This window comes from Pteropus vampyrus, unplaced genomic scaffold (genome assembly GCF_000151845.1).
Source record: "Pteropus vampyrus isolate Shadow unplaced genomic scaffold, Pvam_2.0 Scaffold167, whole genome shotgun sequence".
Taxonomy (NCBI): Eukaryota; Metazoa; Chordata; class Mammalia; order Chiroptera; family Pteropodidae; genus Pteropus; species Pteropus vampyrus.
The window spans coordinates 3,082,671-3,099,304 of record NW_011888948.1 but is presented as its reverse complement, the minus strand read 5'-3'; the positions used below and the strand labels follow the sequence as shown (position 1 = coordinate 3,099,304).

Sequence of the window (16,634 nt, the reverse complement as noted above, 5' to 3'; positions counted from 1 at the left end):
AGCTTTCGCTTCCTGTAATAATACACTTTGCCTCATTTACATCTAGAAAAATCTTTATTCAATTCAGCAGGCATTTTATTGATAATCTCCCCGGTGCCACATATTGTGCTAGGTGGTAGGAAATCTCAAAGATGAACAAAACCTCAAAATCACAGAAGTGTAATCCAAAGAAAGGCACAAAACGTGTGTTCTGAGCCCCAAATGCTGATCATTGTTGGAGTGTGAGCTGGCTAGAGACTCAGAGAGGTAGCTACTCCTGTACAGCTTGGCATGCCAAGGAGCTTGGCCTTATCCTTTGTGGTGACTTTCAGTAAAGGGAGTTAAATCTTATTTGTGATGGAGAAAAATCACACTGGCTGTGTAGTTTGAAGGATGCTGTGGAGGAATGAGACTGAAGGCAGGTGAATAGTCTAGGTGGGAAATGACAGGTACACGAGCCAGAGCGATGCAGTGAGACTAGACACGGAGTATGAACCACTGAGTATGGGGCTTGAGGAAAGGAAGAGGGTCAAGGATCCTCCCAGTTTTCTAGTTCATATGAATGAAGCTTTCACCAACCAAATAGGTATATACAGACGTACCTCAGAGATATAGCGGGTTTGCTTCCACACCGCCACAGTAAAGCCAATATCACAATAAAGCAAGTCACAAGAATTTTTTGGTTTCCTAGTGCATATAAAAGTTATTCATTGAAAATACTTTATTGCTAAACAATGCTGACCGTCATCTGAGCATTCAGCGAGTCCTAATCTTGTTGCTGGTGGAGGGCCTTGCTTCAGTATTGATGGCTGCTTACTGATCAAGGTGGTGGTTGCTGAAGGCTAGGGTAGCTGTGGTAATTTCTTAAAATAAGACAGCAATGAAATTTGCCACATCAATTGACTTTTCCTTTCACAAACAATTTCTCTGTAGCATGTGATGCTGTTTGATACTATTTTACCCACAGCAGAACTTCTTTCAAAATTGGAGTCAATCCTTTCAAACCCTGCCACTGTTTTGTCAGTTCAGGTTAGGAAATATCTTAGATCTTGTGTTGTCATTTCAACAATATTCACAGCATCTTCACGAGGAGTAGATTCCATCTCAAGAAACTACTTTCTTTGCTCATCCATAAGAAGCAGCTTCTCATCTGTTACAGTTTTATCACGAGATTTCAGCAATTTAGTCCCATCTTCAGGCTCCACTTCTAATTCTCGTTCTTTGACTATTTCCACCACATCTGCAGGTACTTCCTCCACTGATGTCTTGAATCCCTCAAAGTCATTTACCTGAAACTAATATATTGTATACCAACTATACTTAAATTTTAAAATATCACTGATTACACATCACCATAACAAATAAAATAACAAGGAAAAAATTTGAGATATTGCATGAATTACAAAATATGACAGAGACATGAAGTGAGCAAATGCTGTTGGAAAAATGGCACTGATAGACTTGCTTGAACTAGGGTTGCCACGAACTTTCAGTTTATTAAAAAAATGCAGTATCTGCAAAGCACAATGAAGCAAAGTGCAATAAAACTAGGTATGCCCGTGTATCAAATAGAGCAAGACCAGTAGAGAGAATGTAATGATGTAATTATGGAACATATTGAAGCTCAAGAGCATCAGCTGGAGACAGAAGACACAAGCTGTCTAAGGCGCAAGCCCCAAGGCAAATTGGGGCTTCTTTAGCATATACACAGTATGTCAACCTTGGTGATGGTTGGAAATACCTAAGCAGAGGGACTAGAGTGAGAAGAAAATGGAGCTTAGGACAGACCCTAGTTTGGACAAGTTTTGAGAGAATCAGGAGAGTGAAGACAAAGAAGGAGAGCAAGTTCTAGAAGGAGGTGCAGGGGTTGGCAGCATTAACTGGAAGAGAGAGGCTCAGTGAGGCAGGAGTGAGGCAGGCGTGGGGTGTGGCCATCTGGAACCCTCAGTGCCTCAGTGACAGCAGTTCAGTGAAAGGGGTGTGTCCGAAAGTTACTCTTCACCTGGATTTGCTGGGAGGAGGGGAGACTAGGTCGAATGTCTCAAAAGGCATAGCTGCTTTTTTTTTTAGATTTAAAAAAAATCTTTATTAGTCTGATAGTTTGATACGAACAATTTTCCTATATGTTTATTGACCATCTATATCTATATTTCTCTTGTAAATTATGTGCTCATATCTCTTATTTACTTTTCTACTGAAAATGGCATGTTTGTTTTTTCTTTATAAGACATTTAAATTAAACCTTTGCCTGTAATATGTATTGCAAGTATTTCTCCCAGTTGGTCTTTAGATTTCATTTACTGTACCAATAGCAAATGTGTGCGTGTGTGCATGTGTGTGCATACATATAACTTAGGGAGAAATTTTACAAGAATTGTGCAGCATATATGAAGAAAGCTATAAAACAAAGGTCTTTAAAGACCATTTGAATAAATGGTGAGAAATAACGTTGTTATATATTGGAAGTAAAGTATTCTTTCCAAATATCTGGATTTTGGGGTAATTTCAGTCAAAAGCACAATAGGATTTTTTTCTGGTGTGAGGAGATCTTGGCAGATTGGAGAATCTTTGGAGATTCTTAACTAGCCAAAAAATTTAGAAAAGAAGAGCAGTGAAGGAACATTTACCCTTCTAAATAACAAAACATATAAATTATAGTCATTAAAACAATTTGATACCAGCACCAGAATAGATAACATAGTGGGGGAAAAAAGATAGATTAGGAACACACATTTTTTTGGACAGGAAAGAACTAGTTATTTGAAATATATAGAAAAAACTCATAGAATAAATTAGTAATAGATTCAATTTTAACAGTGAAAAGCTTTGGTAAGGCAAATTATACTAGCTCCTAGAATTGTCACTTTCAATAGTAATAGGGTAAATAATCATAAATGTCCACAAAAATTTAGCCACAAATAAGTACGTTATAATATTATTTATATTAAAGAAAAATCTCCTAAAAATCTAGCAAAAAGGAATTATTTAAATTATAATACATGAAACAGAATACTATGTTTAATTTAAAATGGTTGTATGAAAGACTAACAATCTGGATGTAATATGTTGTTAGTCAAAAACAAGTTATGAAAGGGTGTGTAGTATATGACTCATTTTTTGTTTCAAAACAAAGCAAGAACTATATGCAGGGGAAATTTTTTGAAATTTTAGTAGTCTCTGGACAGTGGGTTTATGGGTGATTTTTGTTTTCTTCTTTGTTTCTGATTTTTAAATTTCCTATAATGAAATATGGAGAAGGATAACACAAATTATTTTAAAAATTGAGATAATGGAATAGAATGAATTTCTGTGGGAACTGACTAAAGTAAAAATTCTCATAAAATGCCTCAAGGATTTGTCCATTTGTGTCACTAATATTTCTTTAGCATTTAAATATTTTGGTTAGTCAATCAAATGTTATTAATAAAAGTGAAACAATTTTAAACCTGTTTATAATATCAGTCTTATAAATATGACCTATGCTTTAGTCCATCCAGGCTGCTGCAGCAAAATATCATTAACTGGGTGATTTATAAACAACGAACATTTATTTCTCACAGTTCTGTAAGGCTAGAAAGTGTAAGATCATGGTGCTGGTAGGTTTGGTGTCTAGTGAGGGCCCGATTCCACCTTTTGGCTGTGTCTTCACACAGCAGAAAGGATGAGGGAGCTCTCCATGGCTCTTTTTTAAAATTTTTTTATGCCTACTACCTGGTCTTCCTAGGGGGTCTCCCATCCAAGTACTAACCAGGCCCCACCCTGCTTAGCTTCCGAAGTCAGACATTGGGCTTGTTTAGGGTGGCATGGCCGTAGACCATGGACTGTGGCTCCACTGGAGTGTGAACCCAGAACCTTCCTGTGTGTAAAGCAGACATGCTAACCGCTACACTATGGAAAGACGTCCTCTCTGTGGCTTCTTTAAGGGCACTAATCCCATTCATGAGGGCTCTATTCTCGGGATCTAATCACCTTTCAAAGGCCCCACCTCCTAACATTAGATTTCAGCATATAATATTCTGGGGAAACACAAAGGGTCCACAGCAGTCTATATTAGAATGACGGTGGTGATTTCTCTTTTTTGAATATACCAGCTGATGGACTGTCTCCAGATTTCCTAAGAACTGTTTATTGCAATTAGTCACACTTTGGCTGCTTTTAAATTAATGAGTTATTTCGTTATACCCAGAGCTGTTCATTGAGGATGCTGCTGCTGCAGAAAACAGGAGACAGTGGGACGCGGGAGCGCCTCAGACTCTGCTGCAGATGATGGCAGCGGCTGATGTCTCCTCCATCTGCTCCACCAGGCCCGAGGGTGAGTTTCCATCAGTGGGCATAAAACTCCAGCGAGAGGAGACCGAGGCCCCAAATGCAGCTCGTGCTTACCCTGACCTGATGGTTCTCACTTTTCAGTACAATCTCTATAGACTTGGTATCAAATATCTTCCAAAGATATCGTTTTGGTTCCTCCTCTACCTCCAGAGAATGCCTGTTAATGATCTTAGACAACTGAGAATGTAAAAGAGGAAAGATCTAGAATCCCTCCTTCCTCACAGTGAGAGAATGTACAGGGAAGGGTAGTCGACTTAATTTGCCTTCAAATGCTAGTTCAGTAACTTCCTTGCAATTTCTTGGAGAGTTGGTTTTTTTAAATCACTAAAATTGGAATTAACACAATAGCTATCCCACAAGATGTAGGGAGGTAACAGTGCAAAGATACATATAAAATGGCTTGTAAACCAATGTGTAAATGTAAGGAATATTTAGTATGTGATGAAATTTTCAATCTAAATTCTTTTATTTACTTTTGAGCTTCTGGCACAGCCTTTCCTGAGGAGTGGTTTACAACATACAATTGTCACCTTTATAGAGAGTGAAGATTTTTATTACTTATTTCCTATGTTTCTCCTGTTAACATGAGATGGGGGAGAGCTAAAATTTATACCCATGTAATAAGTCGAAATATGTAAGTATATCACTGAAATTAGTAATTATAAGTGCATAAATTGATTTATATTTATACTATTACAAAACACCAACAGCATCAAACTTGTGAGAAAGGGCCTGCAAATGTAGTACAATTTAATCCAATGAATCAATAAAAGGGGAAAGCTAATTTTAAAAGAAGCAAATAGAATACAAATTTTAACACATCAAAATCGCCAGCTTACAGATCGAAAAGTGACTCTCTCACCTATCAGCTGCCTGACAGTAAGGCACTAAACTTTTCTATAAGTTTTCTTACTAATAAGATGAATGGTGGAATGAGGTTCCCTCCAAGGTTCTAACATTCTGTGATTTTATAAAAACTTGAACAAAGAAGCATTTTTATTTTCAATAACACACTCTCCTCTTCAGATGGCCAAGTGAAGGTGATCAAAAGTGTTCCGGAAAATAGGAAACAGTGGCAGCACGAAGCTCCAGGAACTTTAATGAGTGTTTTGGCGGCAGCACATCTCACAAGTAGCTCATTTTCTGCCAGAGAGGAAGAATTTGGTATGTAGTTTATTTTTAAGAACATAACCAGTCCCCTGAGGAATTTTGTCAAACACTTGTAAATGCTAAAAGGGGATAAAAATACCTTCAGCCTGAAGAAAAAATCGGGAAGATGCCTAAGCCTTTGCAGAAGCTGATTTGCTTTGTCCAAGCCCGTTCCAAATGGCATTAATGAAAGACTTGAACTTCTGAGACGAGTGGGGTAATTTTGTTTCATGTGATCAGCTGACAGCTGATGACAAGTGAAGTAAGTAGGAGTGGTGGCTTTGTAGATGATGAGCTAGTATTGCTTAGCTCTACCTGACAGAGTGGTTTTTTTCTGACATTATTCAGTGGACTCAAATTAAGACCCTATGGGTGATAAAAACACATCTCAACGTAGTGTTTTGGCTTTTGGGTTCGTTTTTTTTTTTTTTTTGCCTCCATTTTTTAGCAAGATTATTTTTATGTTTACTTCAGGGAAATCAATCGATTTTCTAAAGTTAGAGGGAATTCATACCACAGTGGGGATTTGTCCTCTATCAGGTTTGCAAGTGTGAACTGCTACAAGAAAAGTTATTGTGACTGGCAGGTGTCAAACGGAGAGCATCTGCACAGGTGGGAGGTCTGGGACCTGGTGTTGCTGAGATGCAAGGCTGAGGCAGCAGGGAGGCATAGAGATGAACTAGATAGTAACAGAGGCTGATAAACATAAAGTTAAAGAACAGTACAAAAATATATACAACGCTAGGCATAATGCAAGAGAGTTACCTGATTATTCTGCCAGCTTGTGAAGTCCAAATTTCACAGTCTTTGCGAAAACTGTGTGAAAAGTTGAATCTTAAACAATGTACAGGATTTGACTGAGACAAGAAGAAAGGACATTTCAGGTGGGGAGGACTTGTGGATACACAGGCCTGTGTTGGTGACTGCAAAAACCAGTTTGACTAAAATCTGGGAGTAGCAGATGGGGCCAGAGTCCCCAAGTATGTGAAGTCCTTCAGTATTATGGCTTATCTCAGTTGACATAACTGCTGTTTAAAACTTAAGAGAAAGAAGGAGAGAGACAGAGAGAGAGAGAGCGCGCGAGTGAGCGAGAGAAAACATACTGCCTTTGAAGATCTCTTTCCAGGACCTTCAAACCACAAACTGCAGTTTAATTGTCTGCTTGTCTGCTCCCTTCCCTTCTGTCCTGGGTAAAAGTACTGTCTCTGAATGAGGCTTGAGGTGGCCAGAGGAATCTTTAGGCAGGTCTGGCTTGGCCTGGAAACCAAGGATTGGGGCCCCAGGCCCGTAGGAGGGCTAGTTCCCATCTTTCATGACATTGGGATGGAGACATACTTAGTGGCTGTGATGTCTCTTTTTGTGTTTGGCCCTGTGATTCTTGGTGTCGACATAAGAAACGTCCAAACCTGTAGAGAATTTTTACGAGGTTATTTGAGTTAAGATGACCACAATTGCATGGAAACAAAATCTCAATGGATTGAGAAAATGCTCCGAAGAATGGCAGTTTTGCAGCTTATTTTACACGTGAGAATCAAAGGAGGACATGTAAGGAAGGTTACATGAAATCATTGGTGGTAATTAAGGGGGCGGGATAGAGTAAAACAGAGAAATTTCTGGGATTGTATAAAAAGTAAAAGAGAGAGAGACACATACTTCTTTTACATTGGTGGGTACAGGACAGTTAATAATTAACATTTGCAGCACATAGAGATGGTATTTGGGGAGCAAGATAACAATGAGGGATTCTATGGGCTAATGCTCTGGTGGTAGGTGTGCCCTGAGGTGCCTGAAAAAGGAAATTACTCTGACACTTCAAAGGTATGCTACCTTAGATGCAAAAAGATAATAGGTAGCTCACTTAAAGTAAAGATTGACCTTTGTCAAGGAAGCTACAATTCTAGGACTTGACTACCCACCATGACTCGCTTTTAGTTAGGAATTTTTATGTTCAGACAACCCTATGTGACTACTTTCAGTCTCTGAGTTGATAAGGCCCACCATGCAGGCCTTCCCTGAGCTTTTCCGGTTTAGTATGTGTCAACTTTTTCTGTCCACATTGGAGAGAGTCATAGAAAACTCTTATTTTGATCTATCCTACTAAATTGATTAATTCATTAACTTATTGTATTTTCACATAGATAATTTTACATTAGGCATATATGAGCAATTTGTCTAACAGGTGGGATTAGAAATAGGAACTTGCCTTCAAAGGTGGCATTCAAAGCAAAGCGCAGGTATCTTCTGTTGTAACCTACTGACATCCTCTCCCATTCCAGCTCAGCTTTGATTTTCCAGCCTCTAATTCTTTTGTTGGCCTCATCTTTCCTATCTGTGCAGCAATCTTGACTTCCCGTCCCTCATCATCTTTTCTTCCTTCAGCTCAGATAATCGTCCTAAAATAGACCAAGTCTTTTCTTGGCTTAAAATCTTGCAGAACATCCCCCCTAACCCTCAGGATAAAGTACAGACTCTTTTCAGACTCTGAGCACTTTGAAGATCAGATGGCCCCTCCCAGCCTGGCCTGTCCCAATGCCAAAGCTGCTAGCACTTCTCCATTAGCAAGTATTCCTCCCTCAGTTCAGAATGAATGCCACCTCCCTCCCTTTGCCAAAATCCCTCCTGTAAGATTTCAGTCTAATACAAACACCCTCCATTTCTGTCATTGCTTTATTTTTTTAATTAATTTTTTTTTCTTAATTTATGTGTCATTATGTTTTATTGGCAGTTACCCTTCTCTCCTTACTTTTCCCTTATTACCAAATAGGGCTTTGCAAAGGGGTCTGGAATATAGTAGATTTTTACTAAGTGTTTTTTGAATGAATGAGTGAAAGAGCTTGCAACTTGATTAATAATCCAAAAAATTCTAATAAGTCTTTAAGTTTCTCTACTGTCTTTCCTCTTTTAGCTGCCTCTGACAATTACACATTTATTCAGTCTCACACTCAAATTCATTTACATTCAAATATTTGTTAAATGCATGAAATACCAACACTTTATTATTGTATTTATCATTTAAGTGCAGGTCATAAAAAGGTGCAGTAGTGATTTTATTGTGAACGTTTAGTGATTGCTATGAACTGGGTCTCACACCACTGCCTGTGTGCCATGGATAAGGAACCACTGTTTTAGGTGATTGGGAAAATATATGGACATGTTTCCCTTGTAATCCTCTAGGTTTGATATCCCACAAGACAATGATTCTCTGATCATAAAAAGAAAGGTCACTTTAATTTCTTGTTTAATGTCTTTCTTCCTCACTCTAAGCTTATGAGAGCATTGTCTTGCTCACCACCCCACTTTGCCTCTCAGTGACTACTTGTTATAGTTGGAGTGATCTAAAATCTGTCGTTGCCCCTGTGGCACTGAGGGGTCCTTGGTTCTTTTTGCCAATGCAGTAAAAATTACAGATCAGTGAGATTTAGGAAAAGTAAGATATATTGAAAGTCCATTTCAAGAAAGAAACAGGTTATACCAAAGAAGGCTGTAGCCTCAGGGAAGTGGGAAGGTCTGTATTATATAGTAGGGCTGTGATGGGAGGTTACAAGGGTGGTGCTAGATGATTGGCATGTGAAGTCATTTTGATTGACATTAAATACCCTTTTGCCCACTGTGTATGTGGTTACCAGAATTTCAGGCTGTTATAATTATATTCATGAACTTCTGGGCATATGCATGATATTATAATGATGGTATAATGAGGCTAAGGCACTTGTGGTCAGACCAAACCAGGGGCTAATGGCTTTTCACTCTTTTGTGCCTCAGGATATAGGGATAATTTATAGACATAAAATGGGTGTTTTAGGGAGGTTCTAAGGTAGGTCTTTGGGTGGGTCCTTTATTCCCCAGTCACTCATATCTACCTAACTACCTGACTAATAGTCTGGTATAGTACCTAGAACTTAGTAGGTGGCCATAGTCTTGGTGAATGAACATACAGCCATAGGACATTTTTACCATTACTTTTGCAAAGGCATATGCTTGCCAATATTTGTATTACTATCAAATTGGATAGGGAAATTACATTAAAAATAATTCTTACGGCTGTAAAGAGTCTATAAAATGACTTTATGCATGTGTAAATTTTAATAACTTTGCTTTTAAGAATACGTGATTTGTCATACATTTAAGCATTGTTCATATAGCCTTCATCACACAGTCTTTTTACGCGTACAGCACCTGGTCTTCCTAGGTGGTCTCCCATCCAAGTAAAGTACTAACCAAGCCCGACCCTGCTTAGCTTCCGAGATCAGATGGGATCAGGCTTGTTCAGGGTGGCCATAGACTAAACAGTCTTTTTAAAATGAAGTTTTCTCAAATGTTTAATTTGTCCTACTTTTAAAAGTTTAAAATAGCAAGACTTTCTAAAATCCTTTTGAATGAATCTTACTAGTAAAATCTATACTACTTAAATAAGGACAAGTATTTTTTTTTTTTTTACATGTACATAATTAATTCAGGGCAGTAAGTTTGTTTATAGTTTAACCACTCCAAATGAATCTGGTGGGAAGGTAACCTCCATTTTTCTTGTATAAGTTTTCAGGCCACATAGTTGCCTTGGTAACAGCAAAGTTGCATATCCTAATAACAGCTAATTTACATTTCTATAGTTAGCCATTCGTTCTTTCTTGTATCCTGTTAAACAAGAACAAGAACCTCCTAAAATTGTCTTTCCAAAACAGGAAAACAAAAACTATCAGATTCCCACACCAAGTGGAATACTCAGGCTACTTCTAATTAGCCAGACTACCTCATCGATGAGATATATCAGTCTACTTCATTAATTTTATGCACTTTAGGAAACAATATGGACAATGGTTTTAAATAAAACTTACGTTGATTAAAAATAGGTAAACATTTAATTACATTGTGGTGAAATTTCCACTTGCAGGTGTATACATAAATAGCCATGTAATAGTTTACAAAAAAAAAAAAAAGTGCCACACTTTGCTTTCAATTCCACTTTTGGAGAAAAATTCCTATTTCAAATCCCAACGTCTTAAATAAATTTCTAATTTATGCCTAATATAACATTGTCCATGTAAAAATATAGTAAGTTCATGAATTAATTTCCTTACAATAATGGAAAGAGAGAGAGGATATACATGACCAAAATAGCACATAAATTGGGAGGTGGTAAATGTAGTTAGAATATTTTGCATTTACACATTGTTTGAGAAGTGGCAAAAGTATTAAATTACATTATATTTTAAGATGTCAAAAATGCATTTAGTAATATTTAGGGTAAATACTATATTACAGTAAAGTAATATGTAATATGCAAACAGAAGAAAAAGTTGAGATTATAATAAATACTTAATCCAGAAAGTAGCAGGAAAGAGAAAAAGGGACATGGGATGATGAGTCAAATAGAAAACAAATAGTAAGATGGTAGATTTAAACTCAAGTATATAAAAAATTACACTAGATTTGTGTGGATTAAAGACTCCAGTTAAAAGACAGTTTCAAATTGGATTAAAAAAAAACAAGACTCAACTATATGCTGCTTTAAAATGATACTCTTTAAATATAAGTATATAGAAAGGTGGAAGGCAAATAGAAGGAAAAAATATAACATGCAAACACTAAAAGAAAATTCATTTTAAGAGGAGTAGCATAACTATAAATACTTTTTATAGTGAAAAAAGTGTCAATACATAAGAAAGATATAATGACCTTAAATTTTTATGTACCTAATAACATAATGTAAAACATATAAAGCATAAGTTGACAGATCTATAGGAGAAATAAGCAAATCCACCACATAGGCAAATGTAACATCCTTTCTCAGTACTTGATTGGACAGATAAAATCATTAAGGATGTAGAAGATTTGAACAACAGGATTAATAAACTTGACATGATTGACATATTTAGAACATTACACCCAATTGTGGCAGAAAATATCTTCCTTTCAAGTTCACACGGAACGTTCACCAGTATTTTTCAAAGGGGGACCATAAAGTTTTATTTCAGCAAATTTTCATCTCATTTAATACCCAGGCCACATTCGAATTTCCCCAGTCATCCCAAAAACGTCCTTTGCATATGATAGTCCAAAGTAGTATCCTCTCAAGGACCAATTTTTTATGTGATTAATATTTCACCTGTCTTTTAAATTAGCACAGCTCTCCCTTCCCACCCCTTTCTTCATGACAGTGATTTGTTGAAGGTATTACCATGTTGTCCTACAGAATGATCCATCTTCTAGATCTGTCTCGTTTTTTTGTTTTACAAATAAATGTATATCTCTTATATATTTTTTGTAAAGTGAAAATTATATCTAAAGTTTGATGGTTTGAAGTTAAATGTTTTCTTGCTAAAATATATTCTAGTTGATGTTGTATACTTTATATTGCATCAGAGCAGAAGACACATGTTTGTTAACCCACCATTAGTAAGGCTAAGACTGACCACTGATTAAAGGAGGTGCTAGACTAATAGCCTCCAGTTTACAATTATATTTTACCTCTTAAGACTAGAATGCAATCTGTGTAGTGTTACTTTGGCACTATACAAATCCCCATCAACCATTCACTTAATGGTTTTAACATCAATTAATAATTCTTGTCTGAGGCAATTATTTCCATAGTATTTGTGAAATAATATTTTTTGAATTCAATCAATATATTAAATCTGTAGATAATCAAATATAGAAATCTTTTCCTTTGTGTGTATTCTTAGGATGCTTAAAATGGCTTTCCCAGCCTGAAATCTGAAAAATATTCACTTTTATTATCTAGTCCTTTTCTGTTTTCTTTTTTCACAATTCAATCTTTAATCCTTTGGTATTTATTTTGGTATATAGTATAATGTAGAGGTGAACTTTAATTTTTTTCTCCAAATAGCCAGTTTTCCAAAACTATTTATTGACTAATAGATTTTCTTATTGGCTTTAAATTCATTTTACTACACACACACACACACACACACACACACACACACACACACACTTGGATTCATTTCTAGGCTGTTCATTCTCTATTGATACATAAATGTAATTCCCTACACCTGTGTCATTATTTGATTTTTCTTTTAGGATTTTTTTTTTACTATGATAGTATAAATTTCCTCTGTAAAAATGTTTAAAAGGTATATTGTGGTAATGAAAGGGAAACAATGCCAAAAATCTAAACAGTTACATTTACATTTGGAATACATAAAGATTTTTACATCAGATTCTCTTTGTAGAATATTTCCAGGCAGCATTGAATAATGGTTAAGAATGGGTTATATACCTAGACAGATCTTGTATAATTTCTGGCTCTGATAACCAATCTTTCTTTAGTTTCTTCCTTTGTAAAATCAGAATTAAGATGATACTAACCTCAAAGGGTTGTTTTAAATATTAAGTGAGATATTGTATATAAAATGTCTAGCAAGTTGCCTGTCTGAGTAGGTGTTTAATAAGTTACAGCTTTTAAAATAGTGGCTAAGAATACTCATTCTGATGCTCCTGATCACCATGTGATCTTTGGTGAGTCATTTAACCCTTCTGTGCCTCAGTTTCCTGAAATTCACCAATTCTGAGATGCACATTTATTTTCCTTCCCTTTTAATATTTCTGAAGTTGAGATGCAGCATGCAATTAATGGTGTTGTATAGTTACTGTAGGCCAGGCAGTAGTGCTGATATATTATTATTGTCTGGGCCCCAGTGAACATTAAAACTTGTGAAATGGGTGTTAGTGGGTAGGAATTTTTTCCTGGAGGATTCTTTCGACCCTTAGGAACCAGGTGGTTGTAGAGTGCATGTGGAAGAGGGAGATGGCGGTAGATTATAAAAATGAGCACAGTCCTTCACTCTTCCCTGTATCCATGGCTTTTGCAGTATAACTTTGTAGCTCCTTCATCATTGAATGTTTTTTCCCCTTTCTCCTTGAATTTCAACTTGCCTATGATTTGCTTAGACCAATAGAAAGCAGTGGAAGTGGTAGTGTGCCAAGTCTGAGTATTCAAGGAACTTCTGCTCTTTTTTGGGAGATCCCTGTCCGGCTCTCAGCTAGCTTGGATAAACCAGCTAGAAAATGGGAGACCACATAGAACAGAGACAGTACATCTCAAATGAGGGCATACTAGAACAGCCAGCCTCCAGCTGGCCCGGCAAGTGACTGCAGATGCATTAGTGGGCACAGCTGAAACCAGAAAAGCCAACCAGCTGAGCCCAGCCAAGTTTGCCTAACTGCAGAATTGTAACCTAAATAAATGGTTACTGTTTTAAGCCACTAAGTTATATAGTGGTTTATTATTCTGCAAAAGCTAACTAATGTAGACATACTCAGCAAGATTCCCAAAGTAGTAGTTAAAAATAGACTAGTTCTACATAACTTTAAAGCCACTTAAGAAACTAGCATTTTCAATTTTTGTAAATTTTTTTAGTTTTTTTGTGGATTCATTTAAGAAAATTTGTCTCAACAATGCATTTGATTTCAACAAGATTGAAAGCCATTCAGATGGCTCCTATCGAAAACAGAAAATAAGTGTTTATAATCATGTGGAATAGTTGAAACCCTTATGCACTGTTGGTGAGATTGTTAAAAAAGTGCAGCCATTATAGAAAACAGTATAGAATTTCCTAAAAAAATTAAAATAGAACTGCCATGTGATCCAGCAATCCTACTTCTGGGTATATATCCAAAAGAACTGAAAACAAGATGTCAAAAAGATATTTTTGCATACTCATATTCATTGTAGCATTATTCATAACAGCCAAGATGTGGAAGAAATTTAAATGTTCATTGATAGATGAATGGATAAAGAAAATGTGGTATAAACATATAATAGAATATTATCTAGCCTTAAAAAAGAAGAAAATCCTGTCACATTCTACAACATAGATGAACTTTGAGGACATTATGCTAAGTGAAATAAGTCAATCACAAAAAGACAAATATTATATGATTCCACTTACATGAGGTATCTAAAGTAGTCAAGCTCTTAGAAACAGAACATACAACAGTAGTTTCCAAGGGCTAGGGGGAGGGGGAAATGAGGAATTGTTCAGTGGAAATTAAGTTTCAGTCATGTGAGATGAAAAAGTTCTAAAGATCTGTTGTACAACAACGTGCATATATTTAATAATACTGTACTGTTAAAAATTAAGTGAGTAAATGTGTTATGTACTTTTTATCACAATAAAAAACATATCAACAACTTAAAAAGTAATTCAGAATTCTCTGATTGTCTCATAAATTGTTTTATTATGGTCTGTTTGAAACAGGATTCATAAAGTTTGATTGATATGTAAAAAAATAAATAATTCAGAGGATTAAGATTCTGAATGTGAGGAATTTTAGTTATACCTTATCAATTTGTTTCACTTATATTTTCCTTTTTATGAGTATACGAGAGTGATTTAAGATGAAAAAATATGCTCAAGATTAAGAGAGTTCTTGTAATAATTTATATTTGCAAAATATAAATTCTAAGGGTAAGAAAACATTGTATCATTTTATTGGGAACATTTCTTTGCCATTGGTGTATAAAATAAAAGTTCATTTTATAATCAGTGAAATTTAGAGTTGTCCAGGGAACAAAATATTGTACTCTCTTCAGTCTGGATTTTTGCCCAAGAGAAAAAAATTACATTTTAAATATAAACAATAAATCCACCCCCCACCAAAAAAAGATAAAGTTGTGTGTGTGTGCTTTGAGTTTTCTCTGCAGACATTAATGATTGAGCCTAACAATGAGCTGGATACTCATTATATAGAAACAGTGAAGAAGAATAGGGTGGTCCAATAATGTTGGCAATTCTTAAATTTTTACAATACAGATTTTAAAAAAATCTTTTATACAATCAGAATCTATCCCCAAAGTGGCAGTATTTTGCTTCTTCATCACTGATCCTTATTCTTCTCACTTCTTTTTCTTGTCTTGTGTTGCCTGTTACCTTCAGTGCGGTGCTGAGTAGTTGGGGTGTCAGTTGTCATCTTGTCTTACTCGTTTTAGTGGAAATGATTTAAAGCTTTTACCATTATGGTTGATGTTCACTACAGGATTTTTGGTACATACCTCTCATCAGATGTATATGCTGGGATGCTTTCATCTCCATCTCTCTGTCATTTAACAGTGGGAACATTAAAACAATGGTTTCCTAAAGAAGATAAGGAGAAGGTAGAAATGGCCTCTGGAACTGAGGTGGATGAGGAACAACTAGAACCAAGATCTGATGATGATGATACGTAAGTAGATCATATCCAGATGCCTAAATGAAAGTAGAAAGTTCAAATGTTGTTGTGGAGACATAGAAGATAGCCTCAGACACCTAGCTAAGGAGACCAGGTTTCACTATATTCATAGGTTTGTTTTGGGGCTCTCCATTCTTTTCCAGTGGCATCGTGTCCTACCTCTGCATCAGTGATGTTCTGTCTCTATTACTGTGGCTTTATCATACCTTTTGCTATCTGGTGGGACTAGTCCACACACCTTCTAGTCTCCATATCTTTTTCTTTATACTTATCTTCGCTGTTATTGCCCTTTACTCAATATACACATCTTTGCATTCTCTTATAAAGTGTCATGAAAACCTTTGTTGGGATTTTGATGAGAATAACATTACATTTGTTGATTAACTTATGAGAGTTGACATCTTTGTGATTATAAATCTTAACGCCCATGAATATCGTATAGCTTTCCACTGTTATATCTTTTCTAATATTCTTCAGTATTTTTGTTGTGTTTTTCATAGTATAGGTTCCACTTAATTTTTTTGTTGTTGCTGTTGCCATTATTAATGGGGTCATTTTTCTCCTACTGTGTTTTCAACTTGGTAACTGCTAGTGTGTAGAACACTATTGATGCTGTATCCTATGTAACCTTACTGAAATCTCTTATTCTGAAGTTTGGAGTCCTTTGAATTTTGAAAATTTTATTATAATTTACTTTAAAAATACGTAATATATTCATATGGTTCCAAATTCAAAAGGTATACTTTTTTCATAGTTTTCCTGCTGTCTCTTTATCTCAGCCACATAATTCCTCTCCCAAAAGTCAACCAATCTAATCTGCTTCTTGTGCATACTTCTGAGGAATTCCATTAAAATGCAAGCAAATATGTATATATTGTGTATGTGTGTGTTCTTTTTATTTTTTATAGAAACAGTTTCAGAGTGTATATACTATTGTGAAACTTCCTTTTCTCCTTAGAAGTGGATTTTGAATACATATCATCATATACAAA

General features: G+C 35.9%; 1 protein-coding gene across 1 annotated transcript in view; it reads left to right on the top strand.

The window, feature by feature from the left end:
* The window catches only part of NEK5 (NIMA related kinase 5), a 68,294-nt gene that overhangs the window by 43,875 nt on the left and 7,785 nt on the right, over positions 1–16,634 (top strand). Inside the window, exons 23-25 of the mRNA XM_023536715.1 lie at positions 4,166–4,291; positions 5,335–5,472; positions 15,525–15,636. Of these exons, the coding sequence (XP_023392483.1) occupies positions 4,166–4,291; positions 5,335–5,472; positions 15,525–15,636 (376 nt within the window). The remainder of the gene's footprint in view (positions 1–4,165; positions 4,292–5,334; positions 5,473–15,524; positions 15,637–16,634) is intronic.